Source organism: Rana temporaria, chromosome 12 (assembly GCF_905171775.1).
Source record: "Rana temporaria chromosome 12, aRanTem1.1, whole genome shotgun sequence".
Lineage (NCBI taxonomy): Eukaryota > Metazoa > Chordata > Amphibia > Anura > Ranidae > Rana > Rana temporaria.
This window is the reverse complement of record NC_053500.1, coordinates 132,215,024-132,230,417: the sequence shown is the minus strand read 5'-3', so window position 1 is coordinate 132,230,417 and position 15,394 is coordinate 132,215,024. Positions and strand designations below refer to the sequence as shown.

Below are 15,394 nucleotides of genomic sequence, written 5' to 3'. Positions count from 1 at the left end.
GCTGTAACTTACTTTGCTATCCTTTGAATCCTGAAAGAATTTGCGCCGTAAGTTACGGCGGCGTAGCGTATCTCTTGCGGCGTAAGGGCGTGGAATTCAAATGCGGCGAGTAGGGGGCGTGTTTCATTTAAATGAAGCACGTCCCCGAGCCGAACGAACTGCGCATGCCCCGTCCTTCAAAACTCCCATGGTGCATTGCTCCAAATGACGTCGCAAGGACGTCATTGTTTTCGATGTGAACGTAAATGGCGTCCAGCCCCATTTACGGACGACTTACGCAAACGACGTAAAATTTTCAAAATTATACGCGGGAACGACGGCCATACTTAACATTGAGTACGCCACCAGATAGCAGCTTTAACTATACGCCGGAAAAAGCCGAACGGAAACGACGTAAAAAAATGCGACGGCCGCGTGTACGTTCGTGGATCGTCTGAAATAGCTAATTTGCATACTCGACGCGGAAACGCCACCTAGCGGCCGCCGGAAAATTGCATTTAAGATCCGACGGTGTACTAAGGCGTACGCCTGTCGGATCTAACACAGATGCCGTCGTATCTTGTTTTGTGGATAACAAAACAAAGATACGACACGCAAAATTTGAAATTACGCCGGCGTATCAAGAGATACGCCGGCGTAATTTCTTTGAGGATCTGCCCCGTAATGTTTTACTATGTGTGTGTTTTGTATTTTTGTAGACTAATACAAGTCGGGCATCTGATACCCCCACCAGCAAAACTTGTCCAGATGTATCAACACAACAACTAACACCAGAGCAGGTACAGTACAATAAGGGGTATAAAACAAAGTCAAGACTGAACACACACAAAAACATTTTTCTCATCAGCGAAGATCTTTATTGAAGCAGATATAGCAGACAACAAGATGTGGCAGATGAATGAAAATATGGTATTTTTAGGTCAAAACATAATACAGTAGTACCTTGGATTCCGAGTATAATTTGTTCTAGAAGAATGCTTGTAATCCAAAGCACTCGTTTATCAAAGCGAGTTTCTCTATAGCAATCAATGGAAACTCAGATAATTTGTTCCAGTGTCACTGCTAGTTTATGCGATACCGCATGTGGCCAGAGGTGGGGGGGGCGCCGGAGACACTTGGAAATGCTCAGACACTCTGAGACACTTATAAACGCTCAGAGACACTCGGTAATGGAGTGTTTTTGAGTGTCTCCGAGCATCACTGGCGCCCCCTGCACTTCTGGCCAAATGCGGTACTGCACACCCCAGAGGCTTGAATCCGGCTTATCTTGTGAGACAACGTTCGCAAATCGAGTCATTTAAAAAAACAGCTCGAATTGCGAAACGTTCATAAACAGCGTTTTACTGTAATGCAGGCATATGCAATTAGCGGACCTCCAGCTGTTGCAGAACTACAAGTCCCATGAGGCATAGCAAGACTCTGACAGCCACAAGCATGACACCCAGAGGCAGAGGCATGATGGGACTTGCATATCCCTGCTGTAATGTGTTCCCAAATGCGAGCAGATTAGCATGTGTCCTTGAGACAAGTGGCCATCTTTATCCCCCACAAGACAGTGTAAAGGAACAGGAAATACATCACAAGAATGGGAGGCGACACAGATAATAAGACAGAAAAATAACCACAAGATGGCAGTATATTAGCTAATTATACAGAAGCAAAATAATCAATGGCTAGGAAATAAAAGCGGAACTTCAGTAATTTTTTCATCTTTCCATCTATTAAATCTTCTGCCCTTGTTGTTGTTTTAACTTAGGATAGTAAAACATTTTTTTCTGCCAGTAAATACCTTATACAGTCCACTTCCTGTTTCTTGTCTGGTCATTAGCCTAGGCTTATGACATCATGCACAGCTCTCTCTCTCTCTCTCTCTCTCTCTCTCTCTCTCTCTCTCTCTCTCTCGTGAGAGTTGGCCAGGGAGGAGGGTGAGTTATAAGAGGGCCAATGAGAACTGCAGATCTGGAGGTGTGTCTCTGTGTGTCTGTGTAAATCCAGGAAGTGAACAGGCAGCAGCTTCAGCTGCCCACAGTTAAAATGGCTGCAGCCAGACTCAGTGGAGGGAGATTTCTGCAGCATATTTGGCAAGTACAGAATCACAGTATATATAAAATAATATAACAAGTGGTTGGAGGGAAGCTTCAGAATGGCAAAGATGTTTTTATTACAAATTATGTGAGCAGACTGCAGTTCCTCCTTAACTACATACATTCCCACAACAAGTGTAACACCACAAAGGCTCTCTCCAGAAGAGCATGTGATCTAAGATCCTGTAAGCACAGGTGTTTTTGACGTCCTGTGTGCATGAGGCCTTAGTTGTTACAAAAACCAATCATTGATTAAGCCCCAAAAAGGACGAAACGCGTCCGAGGAGGATGGGAGCTGAAGCTATCTTTTACTCATTTCGTTCACATTGATGCAACTGGAAGTCGGTGTCTGTGTACAGCCACTATTTTGTTGGAAAAATGTTTCTTTCCCCAAAACGAACATAAACAGAAAAGACGTAAACAGATGGCATTCGTTTCCATCCGTTCATATCTGTATGATTGGAAAAGGAGGTAGCCTTGTCCCATTTAGGGTCAGTCAACACCCAAATCTTACAGGAACCCTATTCACCTTCCTGTGTGATTCAGGGTGGTGGGATTTTCAGCCCATCCATTACAATGGTGACAGTGGTCCCCAGAAATGGTGGTGGTGACAGTGATCCCCAGAAATGGTGGTGGTGACATTGGTCCCCAGAAATGGTGGTGGTGACAGTGGTCCCCAGAAATGGTGGTGGTGACATTGGTCACCAGAAATAGTGGTGGTGACAGTGGTCCCCAAGAAATGGTGGTGGTGACAGTGGTCCCCAGAAATGGTGGTGGTGACAGTGATCCCCAGAAATGGTGGTGGTGACAGTGGTCCCCAGAAATGGTGGTGGTGACAGTGGTCCCCAGAAATGGTGGTGGTGACATTGGTCACCAGAAATAGTGGTGGTGACAGTGGTCCCCAAGAAATGGTGGTGGTGACAGTGGTCACCAGAAATGGTGGTGGTGACAGTGGTCCCCAGAAATGGTGGTGGTGACAGTGGTCCCCAGAAATGGTGGTGGTGACAGTGGTCCCCAGAAATGGTGGTGGTGACAGTGGTCCCCAGAAATGGTGGTGGTGACAGTGGTCCCCAGAAATGGTGGTGGTGACAGTGGTCCCCAGAAATGGTGGTGGTGACAGTGGTCACCAAGAAATGGTGGTGGTGACAGTGGTCACCAAGAAATGGTGGTGGTGACAGTGGTCACCAGAAATGGTGGTGGTGACAGTGGTCACCAGAAATGGTGGTGGTGACAGTGGTCACCAGAAATGGTGGTGGTGACAGTGGTCACCAGAAATGGTGGTGGTGACAGTGGTCACCAGAAATGGTGGTGGTGACAGTGGTCACCAGAAATGGTGGTGGTCACCAAGAAATAAAACTAGTGACAGTGGTCACCAGAAATGGTGGTGGTGACAGTGGTCCCCAGAAATGGTGGTGGTGACAGTGGTCACCAGAAATGGTGGTGGTGACAGTGGTCACCAAGAAATGGTGGTGGTGACAGTGGTCACCAAGAAATGGTGGTGGTGACAGTGGTCACCAAGAAATGGTGGTGGTGACAGTGGTCACCAGAAATGGTGGTGGTGACAGTGGTCACCAGAAATGGTGGTGGTGACAGTGGTCACCAGAAATGGTGGTGGTGACAGTGGTCACCAGAAATGGTGGTGGTGATAGTGGTCACCAGAAATGGTGGTGGTGACAGTGGTCCCTAGAAATGGTGGTGGTGACAGTGGTCCCCAGAAATGGTGGTGGTGACAGTGGTCCCCAGAATTGGTGGTGGTGACGGTGGTCACCAAGAAATAAAATGAATCTCCCCAGCGAGGACACAGATGACAATAAATCCATTCCATTTAACCCTACCCCTCCTCTTTGTCTTATCTCCTTACATATAACTGTACATGATGTTATGATATGTTTACCAGATTGGAAAGCTCTACAGTGAGCTGGACGTGGTGAGGATGAATATGAAGGTCATGTCCGCCATATTGTTGGAGAACAGCCCAGGAACTGAAGTACAAGAAGACATGGAGCTCTTACAGGTTAGTACTGTTATATACAGTATTGGGGAATCTCATACTATGGTGATATAATTAATCGATTAAAGCTAAACTCAAGAAAAAAAACTTTCATCCAACCACTTGCTGCCCAGGCAACATATATATGCGGCAGCAATGAGAGTGGGCTTTAAAGCACACATGTTGCACATACACTATATTGTCAAAGGTATTGGGACGCCTGCCTTTATACGCACATGAACTTTAATGGCATCCCAGTCTTAGTCCATAGGGTTCGAAAAAATTGAGTTGGCCCACCCTTTGCAGCATTAACCACTTCAATACGGGGCTTTTATACACCCTTCCTTACCAGACCAATTGTTAGCTTTCAGCGCTCTTACACCTTGAATGACAATTACTCAGTCATGCTACACTGTACCCAAACCAAATTTTTATAATTTTTTTCTCACAAACAGGGCTTTCTTTTGGTGGTATTCACCGCTGGGTTTTCAATTTTTTTTTCAGTTTCTATTGTAAAATTTTGCAAATAAGTCAACCAATAACCAAAATAAGTATATATTATTTGGTCTCTGTGGATGTTATAGTGTCTACAAGCTATGGTGCAAATCATTGAAAAATTATCACATATGATCACACCTGATGTACTGAAGGCCTATCTCATTTCTTGAGACCCTAACAAGCCAGGAAAGCACAAATACCCCCCAAAGTACCCCTTTTTGGAAAGCAGACATTCCAAGGTATTTAGTAAGAGGCATGGTGAGTTTTTTGAAGTTGTAATTTTTTTTTTTTTTTGCACAAAATTGTCATAATAACAAGTGATTTCTCTCACACAGCACATGCATACTTGCAATGACACCCCAAAATACATTCTGCTACTCCTCCTGAGTATAGTGATACCACATGTGTACCACATGGGTTCTCTGGTGAGGTGGCGGGTACTCTGGTGAGGTGGCAGGTACTCTGGTGGCAAGTACTCCTGATAGACAGGTACTCCTAATGGTCTGGTGGCGGGTACTCTGGTGGCGGGTACTCTTATGAGGTGGCAGGTACTCTGGTGGCGGGTACTCTGGTGGCGGGTACTCTGGTGAGGTGGCAGGTACTCTGGTGGCGGGTACTCTCGTGAGGTGGCGGGTACTCTCGTGAGGTGGCGGGTACTCTGGTGGCACGTACTCTGGTGGCACGTACTCTGGTGGCGTATACTCTGGTGAGGTGGCGTATACTCTGGTGAGGTGGCGTATACTCTGGTGAGGTGGCGTATACTCTGGTGAGGTGGTGGGTACTCTGGTGAGGTGGCGGGTACTCTGGGTGGCAGGTACTCCTGATGGACAGGTACTCCTGATGGACTGGTGGCGGGTACTCTGGTGGCAGGTACTCCTGATGGACAGGTACTCTGGTGAGGTGGCGTGTACTCTGGTGAGGTGGCGGGTACTCTGGTGGCGGGTACTCTGGTGGCGGGTACTCTGGTGGCAGGTACTCTGGTGGCAGGTACTCCTGATGGACAGGTACTCCTAATGGACTGGTGGTGGGTACTCTGGTGGCGGGTACTCTGGTGAGGTGGCAGGTACTCTGGTGGTGGGTACTCTGGTGGCAGATACTCCTGATGGACAGGTACTGCCGCTGGACTGGTGGCGGGTACTCTGGTGAAGGGTACTCTGGTGGCAGGTAAACTGGTGGTGGGTACTCTGGTGGCAGGTGGCGGGTACTCTGGTGAGGTGGCAGGTACTCTGGTGAGGTGGGGGGTACTCTGGTGGCAGGTACTCTGGTGGCAGGTACTCATGATGACAGGTACTAGATGACAGGTACTCTTTAGGGGGTGCAATCTGGGCACAGTAGACCATATGTAGTGTTGTTCTATTTTTTTTTTTTGTTCTACTTTCTCTTTTTTTTTGTTCTATTTTCCGCTTTTTATATGTTCTATTTTTATATATTTTTTTATGTTCTAGTTTCCTCTTTCTTTTGTTTTATTTTCCTCTTTTTTTTGTTCTATTTTCCTCTTTTTTTTGTTCTACTTTCCTCTTTTTTTCTGTCCCTCTCTCCTTCTCAGTCTGTCTCTTTCCCTCATTCCTCTCTGTTTTCTTTATCCTTCGGTGACACGCTTTGCTTATCTCCAGCGACTTCCCTGTAACAATACCGAATTCATTCTGTCTTATTAAAACAGAACCCTCCACTAACTCCTGCCTGCTCAGGGAGGCCTTTTAAATCAATGCTCATTTTACTGCTTTCTCAGCTCTTACGCCGTTTCCTCGCTGTACCCGGAGGCCCTACAGATGACAATGCCGCACAGAATTCATACCCTGAGATCCTATTTACACTACCTGCCTTGTCAGCAGAGACTCCGGCCCACACCATTGTCAATTCACATCAACACTGTAACCGGCGACATTCTCCAACAAAGGCACCCCCAGTGCGTATCGTGTCGCTCATTAAAAGGCTGATTGTTATTGTGACTTTTTTTGATAGGAGCTGCAGAAAGCGTGCCAAGAAATGCAAGCCCGGATCCTAAAGCTTGTGGAAACCGTACAAAACGATGATGTCATCATTGAGCTGGTGCAAGTCAACGACGACCTGAACAATCTATTCCTGAGATACAACAGGTAATTCGCAAATGTGAAAAGTTCTGAAATTATGTTTTTTATGGAAATTTTAAGTTTAAGGCCCCGTACACACGACCGAACATGTCCGCTGAAACCGGTTGACCAGTTTCAGCGGACATGTTCGGTCGTGTGTACGGCCGACCGGACAATTGTCCGGCGGACCGGACAGGTTTCCAGCGGACAAATGTTTCTTGGCATGCTAAGAAACATGTCCGCTGGAAGCCTGCGATACGGTAGTAACTTTGGGCGCAAGTTTCCGTATGCAGAAAGAACTTGCGCCCTTAGTTATGGCGGCGTAACGTATGTGTGGCGGCGTAAGCCCGCCTAATTTAAATGGGGATGTTGTGGGCGTGTTATATTTAAATTTCACTTGACCCCGCGTATTTTAAGTTTTTTCTGAACGGCGCATGCGCCATCCGTGAAATATCCCAGTGTGCATTGCTCCAAAGTACGCCACAAGGACGTATTGGATTCGACGTGAACGTAAATGATGTCCAGCCCTATTCGCGAACGACTTGCGCAAACGACATAACATTTTCAAAACTCGGCGCGGGAACGACGTCCATACCTTACATTACCTACACCTCATATAGCAGGGGTAACTATACGCCGAAAAAAGCCTAACGTAAACGACGTAAAAAAATGCCCCGGGCAGACGTACGTTTCTGAATCGGCGTAAATACCTAATTAGCATATTCCTCGCGTAACTATACGGAAGCGCCACCTAGCGGGCCAGCGTAAATATGCAGTCTAAGATACGAGGGTGTAAGACACTTACGCCAGTCGGATCTTAGGGAAATCTATGCGTAACTGATTCTCTGAATCAGGCGCATAGATACGACGGGCGGACTCAGAGATACGCCGTCGTATCTTGTATCTGAATCCGGGCCATTGTTTTTTGTTTTTTTGGGGGGTATTTTTCCTTTTTTAGCAACAGTGGCGATTTAAATACCACCAAAAGAAAGCTTTATTTGTGTGAAAAAAAAATTATAAAAATGTAATTGCATGACCACGCAATTGTCAAAGTATGACAGTGCTGAAAGCTGAAAAATTGGCCTAGGCAGGAAGGGGGTAAAGGGCCAGATTCACAGAAGAGATACGACGGCGTTTCTCTGAAACGCCGTCGTATCTCTCAGAATATCTTTGCGGCTGATTCATAGAACCAGTTACGCATAGATAACCCTTAGATCCGACAGGTGTAATTGTCTTACACCGTCGGATCTTAGGATGCAGTACCACGGCCGCCGCTGGGTGTAGTTCGCGTCGTATTCCAGCGTCGGGTATGCAAATGAGGTTTTACGGCGATCCACAATGGTTTTTCGCGTTCGTTACGTCGTTGCTAGTCTAGTTTCCCGTCGCAAAGTTAGTCGTCGTTTTACCTGCCCTAACTTTACACAGCCCATGTTAAAGTATGGCCGTCGTTCCCGCGTCGAATTTCAAAAAAATTTCTTGCGTAAGACGTCCGGCAATACGAACGTACGCTATGCACGTTGCCGTTCGAAAAAATGACGTCACTTCGCGCAAAGCACGGCGGGAATTTCAAAACGGAGCATGCGCAGTAGGTCTGGCGCGGGAGCGCGCCTAATTTAAATGGCACACGCCCCTTTGAATTACGTGGGCTTGCGCCGGAGGCCGCCGGCGTAAGTTTTCACGCAAGTGCTTGGTGAATCAGGCACTTGCGATGAAAACTTGCGGCGGTGTAACGTATATACGATACGTTACGCCGCCGCAATTCTACGTGAATCTGGCCCAAAGTGCCCAGTATTTAAGTGGTTGAAGAACTGCTTCTAGGTATTATGGTCTTATGGCTTTTTTTAACATGATGCCCTTTCTAATTATATATACCCTGGCAACACTCTGTTATGATAAATCCATCACGTTCTAGCTTGGCGTAGGAGTCGTATTCCTTCAGTAATATTCACTTTGATGGTGTTCTCTTCTCAGATTTTCTCGCACTAGAACCAGCCAGTCAAGAAATGACATAAAACAGGACGGTACGGCGACGGTAAGATGACGCATAACAAAGATCCATTCAGGACAAGACAATACGGGCGTTTGGCTCAGAACTAATGACAGATTTCTTAATTCTCACAATTATTTAGAGAAAAACATTCAATCAAAAAAAAAAGAGAAAACTATAAATATATAGGGCTAGATTCAGTAAGAGTTACTCTGACGTATCAGTCGATACGCCGTCGTAACTCTGAATTTACGCCGTCGTAAATTTAAGCATATTCTGGACCAGATACGCTCAAATTAGGCTAAGATACGAGTGGCGTAAGTCTCTTACGCCGTCGTATCTTAGGGTGTACATTTAAGCTGGCCGCTAGGTGGCGCTTCCGTCGTTTTCTGCGTAGAATATGCGAATGACCTAGATACGCCGATTCACAAATGTACGTGCGCCTGGCGGTATTTTTTTACGTCGTTTGCGTAAGGCTTTTTCGGCGTAACGTTGCTCCTGCTTCTATGAGGCGCATGCAATGTTAAGTATGGACGTCGTTCCCGCTTTGATTTTTGAATTTTTTACGTCGTTTGCGTAAGTCGTTCGCGAATAGGGCTGGACGTAATTTACGTTCACGTCGAAAACCAATACGTCGTTGCGGCGTACTTGGGAGCAATGCACACTGGGATATGTGCCGTTCGTAAAAAACGTCAATCACGTCAGGTCATCATACATTAATATAAAACACGCCCCCCATTCACAGAGAGGTGGGCGCACATTACGCCGCCGTAGCGCAAACACCGTACGCCACACCAGCGTAGCGAGGAGAGGCAAGCATTGCATTCAGCAAGCCAGTGCTCCCAACGCTACGCCAGCGTGGCGTGGGTTTCTAAGGCGCAGGCCGGCGTAGGTGGAAGTGGGCGTGACTCCATGCAAATGATGGGCCGAGCGCCAGACAGGTATGTATCACGAACTGCGCATGCGCCGTGATGTGGACGCATGCACCGCACACTACCCTACGCCTGCTTACAACCACGCCGGCACAAACTGCCCAAGCTACGCCGGATCACCGCGTACGCTGTGAACATAACGTACGCCCAGCCAGACACGCGTCCAACGCACACTACGCCGGCTTGTGTTCCCTGGTGCAGACCTGAGCATGTCTGTTGCCGGGTTACACCTCCTTTATGGGGAATAACTTTATGCCGGACGTACAACTTACGCGCATCTCGCATAGCATGCGCCGGGCACATGCACGTTCGTGAATCGCCGTATTTCCCTCATTTGCATGTTTGAATGGCTAATCAATGGGAGCGGCACCATGCGCCCAGCCTAAATGTGCGCCCACCCTACGCCGGCATGTGCAAGCTACGTCGGTGGGGTGTAGCCTGTTTTTAGGCGCATGTCTGGCGCACACATATGACGGCGCACATTTGCACTTACGTCGGCGTAACTTGTTATACGTCAGCGTAAGTGCTTTGTGAATCTGGGCCATATCTCTTTCTTGTAGCCATGGCAACACTATGTTAACCACTTAAGGACCGAGTCTCTTTCTGAGGTTTGGTGTTAACAAGTTACATTTTTTTTTTTTTGCTAGAAAATTATATTAAATTATATTATATATTAAATTCTAAATTATATTAAAAATGAAATCACTTAGAACCCCAAACATTATATATATTTTTTTCTAACACCCTAGAGAATAAAATAGCATTTGTTGCAATACTTTCTGCCACACTGTATTTGCGCAGCGGTCTTACAAGCGCACTTTTTTTTGGAAAAAATTCACGTTTTTTAATTAAAAAGGCAACAGTAAAGTCAGCCCAATTTTTTTTATAATGTGAAAGATAATGTTGCGCCGAGTAAATTGATACCCAACATGTCACACTTCAAAGTTGCGTCCGCTCGTGGAATGGCGACAAACTTTTACCTTTATAAATCTCCATAGGCGACGTTTAAAAAATTCTACAGGTTGCATGTTTTTGAGTTACAGAGAAGGTCTAGGGCTATTTTTTTTGCTATTACATCCATTGTAATAGAACAAAGCATGACCGATCCTCTTAAATATGAGATCTGGGGTCAAAAAGACAATGGGCTAGATTCAAGTAGCCCGCCGTAAGTTTGTGCGGGCGTAGCGTATGTTATTTACGCAACTTACACGGGCAAGTGCAGTATTCACAAAGCATTTGCTCTGTAAGTTCCGGCAGGGTAGCGTAAATGGGGCCGGCGTAAGCGCACCTAATTCAAATGAGTATGAGGGGGGCGTGTTTTATGGAAATAGGTGGTGACCCGACGTGATTGACGTTTTTCCCGAACGGCGCATGCGCCGTCCGTGGAATTTCCCAGTGTGCATTGCTCCAAAGTACGCCGCAAGGACGTCATTGGTTTCGACGTGAACGTAAATTACATCCAGCCCTATTCGCGAACGACTTACGCAAACGACGTAAAAAATTCAAAATTCGGCGCGGGAACGACGTCCATACTTAACATTGCGTACGCCCCATAATAGCAGGAGCAACCTTACGCCGAAAAAGCCGAACGTAAACGACGTAAAAAAATAGCGCCGGGCGTACGTAAATTAGTGAATCGGCGTATCTAGGTCATTTGCATATTCTACGTCGAAAACGGCGGAAGCGCCACCTAGCGGCCAGCGTAAATATGCACCCTAATATACGACGGCGTAAGAGACTTATGCCAGTCAGATCTTAGGCTAATGTCGGCGTATCTTGCTTTCTGAATACAGAAAGAAGATACGCCAGCGCAGCTTTGAATTTTTGTGGCGTATCTTTAGATACGCCGGCGTAAATCAATGCTGAATCTAGCCCAATGATTATTTTTATTTTTTATTTTTATTTCCCTCCACCTGAAAGATTTCAGTTTGTTGCTCAACTGAGTTGTAGAGTTTAGAGGTCACATTAAAAAGGTGGAAAAGGTACATCACGGAAACCTGACATTTTAACAGGGGTGTGTAAACTTTTTATATCCACTGTATACTGTTTTTTATTTTATGTTTTTTCAAAATACAATGTTGAATTGTACTAAGTGAAATGGGGAAACCTAGACATTTCTCAAAGGTTATTTTACCAAAACTTTTTTTCCATTTCAGTTCGACAGCAATCAGCCGTCAGCTCCTTCAAGTGAGTTGGTTGAACTGAACCTTGACCCCTTGCCCAGTGCCCACAACTCTATGAATGGATATCCACCACCTACTGCCACTGCCAGTGCTCCTGTGCCAGCCATCGCTCCACAACCTGTTCACAATTTAGGTAAATAATGGTTTATTTATTATTATTTTATGGTTGAATTAGATCAGGGTGCCCAACCTTTTGAAGGCTGAGGGTCACTTAAAGTTGCAGTCAGTCATTCCGTCAGAGGAGGAGAGCCGAGTAGCCTAAAGGGGAGGAGAGCCGAGGAGCCTGGAGGGTAGGAGAGCCAAGGAGCCTGGAGGGTATGAGAGCCGAGGAGCCTGGAGGGTATGAGAGCCGAGGAGCTGCTCTGGAGCCTGGAGGAGAGCCGCACGTCCGAGCGTCGAGCCGGGATGTGGCATTGGACCAGTGGGACGTCCATCATAGGCGTTGTGCTGCCTCTAGAAGGCGGGACCTAATATGGCACTCGGCGAGTCAGCAGGACTCGGCCTCACTCTGCCTCCCTCGGCCTAACTCGGCCACATTCAGCAGCACTCGGGATCAGATCGGTCCCGGCGCTCGTCGCTCACTAGGGGCTAACAATGGAGCCCTGCTATTATGAGACTCTGGGCTTTTCGGGGGCACATTCGGGGCTTTAGCCACCCCCTCCCGACGTCCCTGACTCCTACATCTACTGAACAGTTCTGCCTTAGTAGATAGATGGTGTACAGTAACAGGCAGGTTTATTCAATTACCCTTAGACATATAGGTAGGTTCAGAAAGAGTTAGGCCGGCTTATCTACAGATAAGCCGACCTAACTCTGAATCTGCACCGACCTATGTTTAAGTGTATTCTCTAACAGAGATACACGTAAACATATCTAAGATACGACGGCTTGCGCCGTCCTATCTTAGATTGCAATGTTGCTGATGGCCGCTAAATGGCGCTTCCATTGCGGCCGGCGTAGATTATGTAAATGAGGGGATACGCCGATTCACGAACGAACGCCAGGCCGACGCAGTACTTTTACGCCGTTTACGAAAGAGATAGGCCGCCTAAAGTTAGAGCTATGCTCTAGTGGAATAGTAATGTTAAGTATGGCCGCCGTTCCCGCCGCGAAATTCGAAATTTTTACGTCGTTTGCGTAAGTCGTCTGCGAATCGGGATTTACGTTGTTTACGTCCATGTCGAAATCAATAGGCCCGTACGGCGTACTTAGCCGCAATGCGCACTGGGAAATGTAGTCGCCTGGCGCATGCGCAGTGACAAAAAACGTGAAGTCAAGCCTCATTACCATGATACACGCCCCCCTCCAAGTCATTTGAATTAGGCGCCCTTACGCCCGCTCGTTTGAGGCTACGCCGCCATAGATTAGCAGGTAAATAGATTGAAAATCACTACTAGCCTAGCTAATTTACGGCGGTGTAGCCTAAACAGGCTAGTCTACGCCGCCCTAAAGATATTCCAATCTACCTGAATCTACCTAATAGACTATAATCTAAGCAAGAGCCAGCTGCCAATCAAAGAACGTGAATCGGAAGACTTGTGTTCCTAAATTTGTACATCATGGCCTAATGTGCATACGAAATTTGATGCTATTGCCTTTTTTTGTATTCTAGCTAAAATTCTAATCCCATGGCGATTTTGAACCTTTTTACCTATACAGTAGATATATCCAATCTGCTCTAAACTTTTTTTATAGCTGAAGATTTCACTCCCTGCAGGATACAGCTGTATGTTGGTGAGCAGGCAGTAAGGACCCTTTGTTTAAAGTTTTTGGGCAGAAACCTTGCAATTTTATCTTTCACAAATGTGCAATATATCAGTACTGTCGGCGCTATGGTGACTTTTACATCATTCGTAAAGCTTATGGTGAGGGGTAGAAGTGGATGACTTCAAGGCAGAAGGGAACAATGACAAACGGGTCCTTGGTGTGTAATTCATCTAGTCTCTGTCAACGGCTTCATATGCTTAACAGCTTACGCAATGCAAAACGCCACTTTCATCACCTTGGTATTGTTTAGCATCAAGCTGATATAAGCTAGTATTCCACTTTAATGAAAAATGCATCAGGACCGTTGAAATTCTTCATGATGTCCTGTGTGTGTATTCCCTTAGCCGCGCGCACCGCTATCGATCTATCTGAATGAGCGCCGAAGCAGAATGACCTTAATGTAAATGCACACATCTATCTTTCACTGTGCAACGTGCTGACTGGCTCTCCATCTTCTCCTGTGCGTGTATCTACTTGATAAACAAAGTCCAGGGGTAAAACTTTGGAAAGAAAAATCAATACTGACATTTATTTCAGTTTCACCCACTTCTTAGGAGCGTGCAGATCCTCGGCAGTGAGCTGGAAGGATTTTGAACTTGGGCTTGGGGATTAAAAAAGCAGGCCCGGTGTTGTCATTGTCATGGGACTGTAAGTCATATCTGTTCATGGATCCAGTAATTAGGCTCTGTTTTAAGTCATTGGTCACTTCTGCGAGTTTCTGTTGAATGTGTATGGCAAAAGCAAGACTAAGGAGGGTCAAAAAGTAAATTAGATAAGAGGACAAGGTTTAGACTTTTGCAAACAAGACATTTCAGAGGTTTAAAGGCATATGGAAGACGAGATTTCTTGCCTGTAAACCAAAAAAATCACAGAACATGAAGAAAGTGCACAAGGATATACAGTAGTAAATGGTCCATCCTCTGAAGAGGAAGGGTCTCAATCCATAAATCCCCAGGGCGCAAAGCTCCGGACAGGGGCAAGGAACTCTATGGTCAAAAAAGGGGGGGATAGGGTTGGGACTTTAGATGAGGCATACGATAGGAACTACCACAGGCCTCCATCCCTGTAAATGGATAAAAGGGGGGGAGGTTTTGGGACTTTAAATGAGATGCGTTTTTGGCAGTATGCGATTAAATATATATATATATATATATATATATATATATATATATATATATATATATATATATATATATATATATGGAATCTGGCCCGGATTTACTCCCTTTGCCACCCCAAGGCCGGGTCCTTCAATGCCGCCCCAGCAGTACAGGGAGGACATTATCTGCCGGGGGACTTTTTTGGCAGGACACTGAGAAGCGTGGGGGGGGTGCTGACATTGAGAGGGGGGGGGTGCTGCTGCTAAAAATTGCATTGAGAAGCGGGGGGGGGGGGTGCTCACCTCCTCTTCCCCAAGTTTTCTCCCCTCTCACCATCCGTGACATGACAGGGGAGAGCTCCCGAAATTAAAGTGAAAGTGTCCTCTCCTCTCAGCCACAGTGCCGCCCCTGCACCCACTGCCGCCCCGAGGCCTGGCCTTGTTGGCCTTGTCTGGAATCCCGCCCTGTATGGAATTTAATTTTTTTTCCATAATAGCCAGGCTCAAAGTTACCAACCAAAAAAGCACTAAACCAAATTAATCTGTCTAGCTGTATGCATTAAAAACAGAGGTTTAGTTGCATGCATTTGCAAATACCTGTAGTAAGCTGCAGGCCAACGTCAAGGCACTCTGTGTGCTGCAGTCCTAACTATGAATTTTAAAGTCTCCTAAAAAGGAGCACAGGCATGCTAATCAATAGATAGGAGGCAGGTGATCTCCTAATCCCGCCCCTACCTATAGTTGGTCTGGCAAAAAAAAGCACTAGAAAAACAAAAGAAATGCAG

The 15,394-nt window shown here is 46.3% G+C and overlaps 1 protein-coding gene across 2 annotated transcripts in view; it reads left to right on the top strand.

Annotated features, from left to right (window-relative positions):
• Window positions 1-15,394, top strand: part of TOM1L1 (target of myb1 like 1 membrane trafficking protein) — a 194,372-nt gene that overhangs the window by 163,062 nt on the left and 15,916 nt on the right. For both annotated transcript variants that reach the window (XM_040330746.1, XM_040330745.1), the window contains exons 6-10: window positions 699-779; window positions 3,982-4,098; window positions 6,535-6,668; window positions 8,613-8,673; window positions 11,717-11,876. In XM_040330746.1, coding sequence (XP_040186680.1) covers window positions 699-779; window positions 3,982-4,098; window positions 6,535-6,668; window positions 8,613-8,673; window positions 11,717-11,876 — 553 coding nt within the window. The remainder of the gene's footprint in view (window positions 1-698; window positions 780-3,981; window positions 4,099-6,534; window positions 6,669-8,612; window positions 8,674-11,716; window positions 11,877-15,394) is intronic.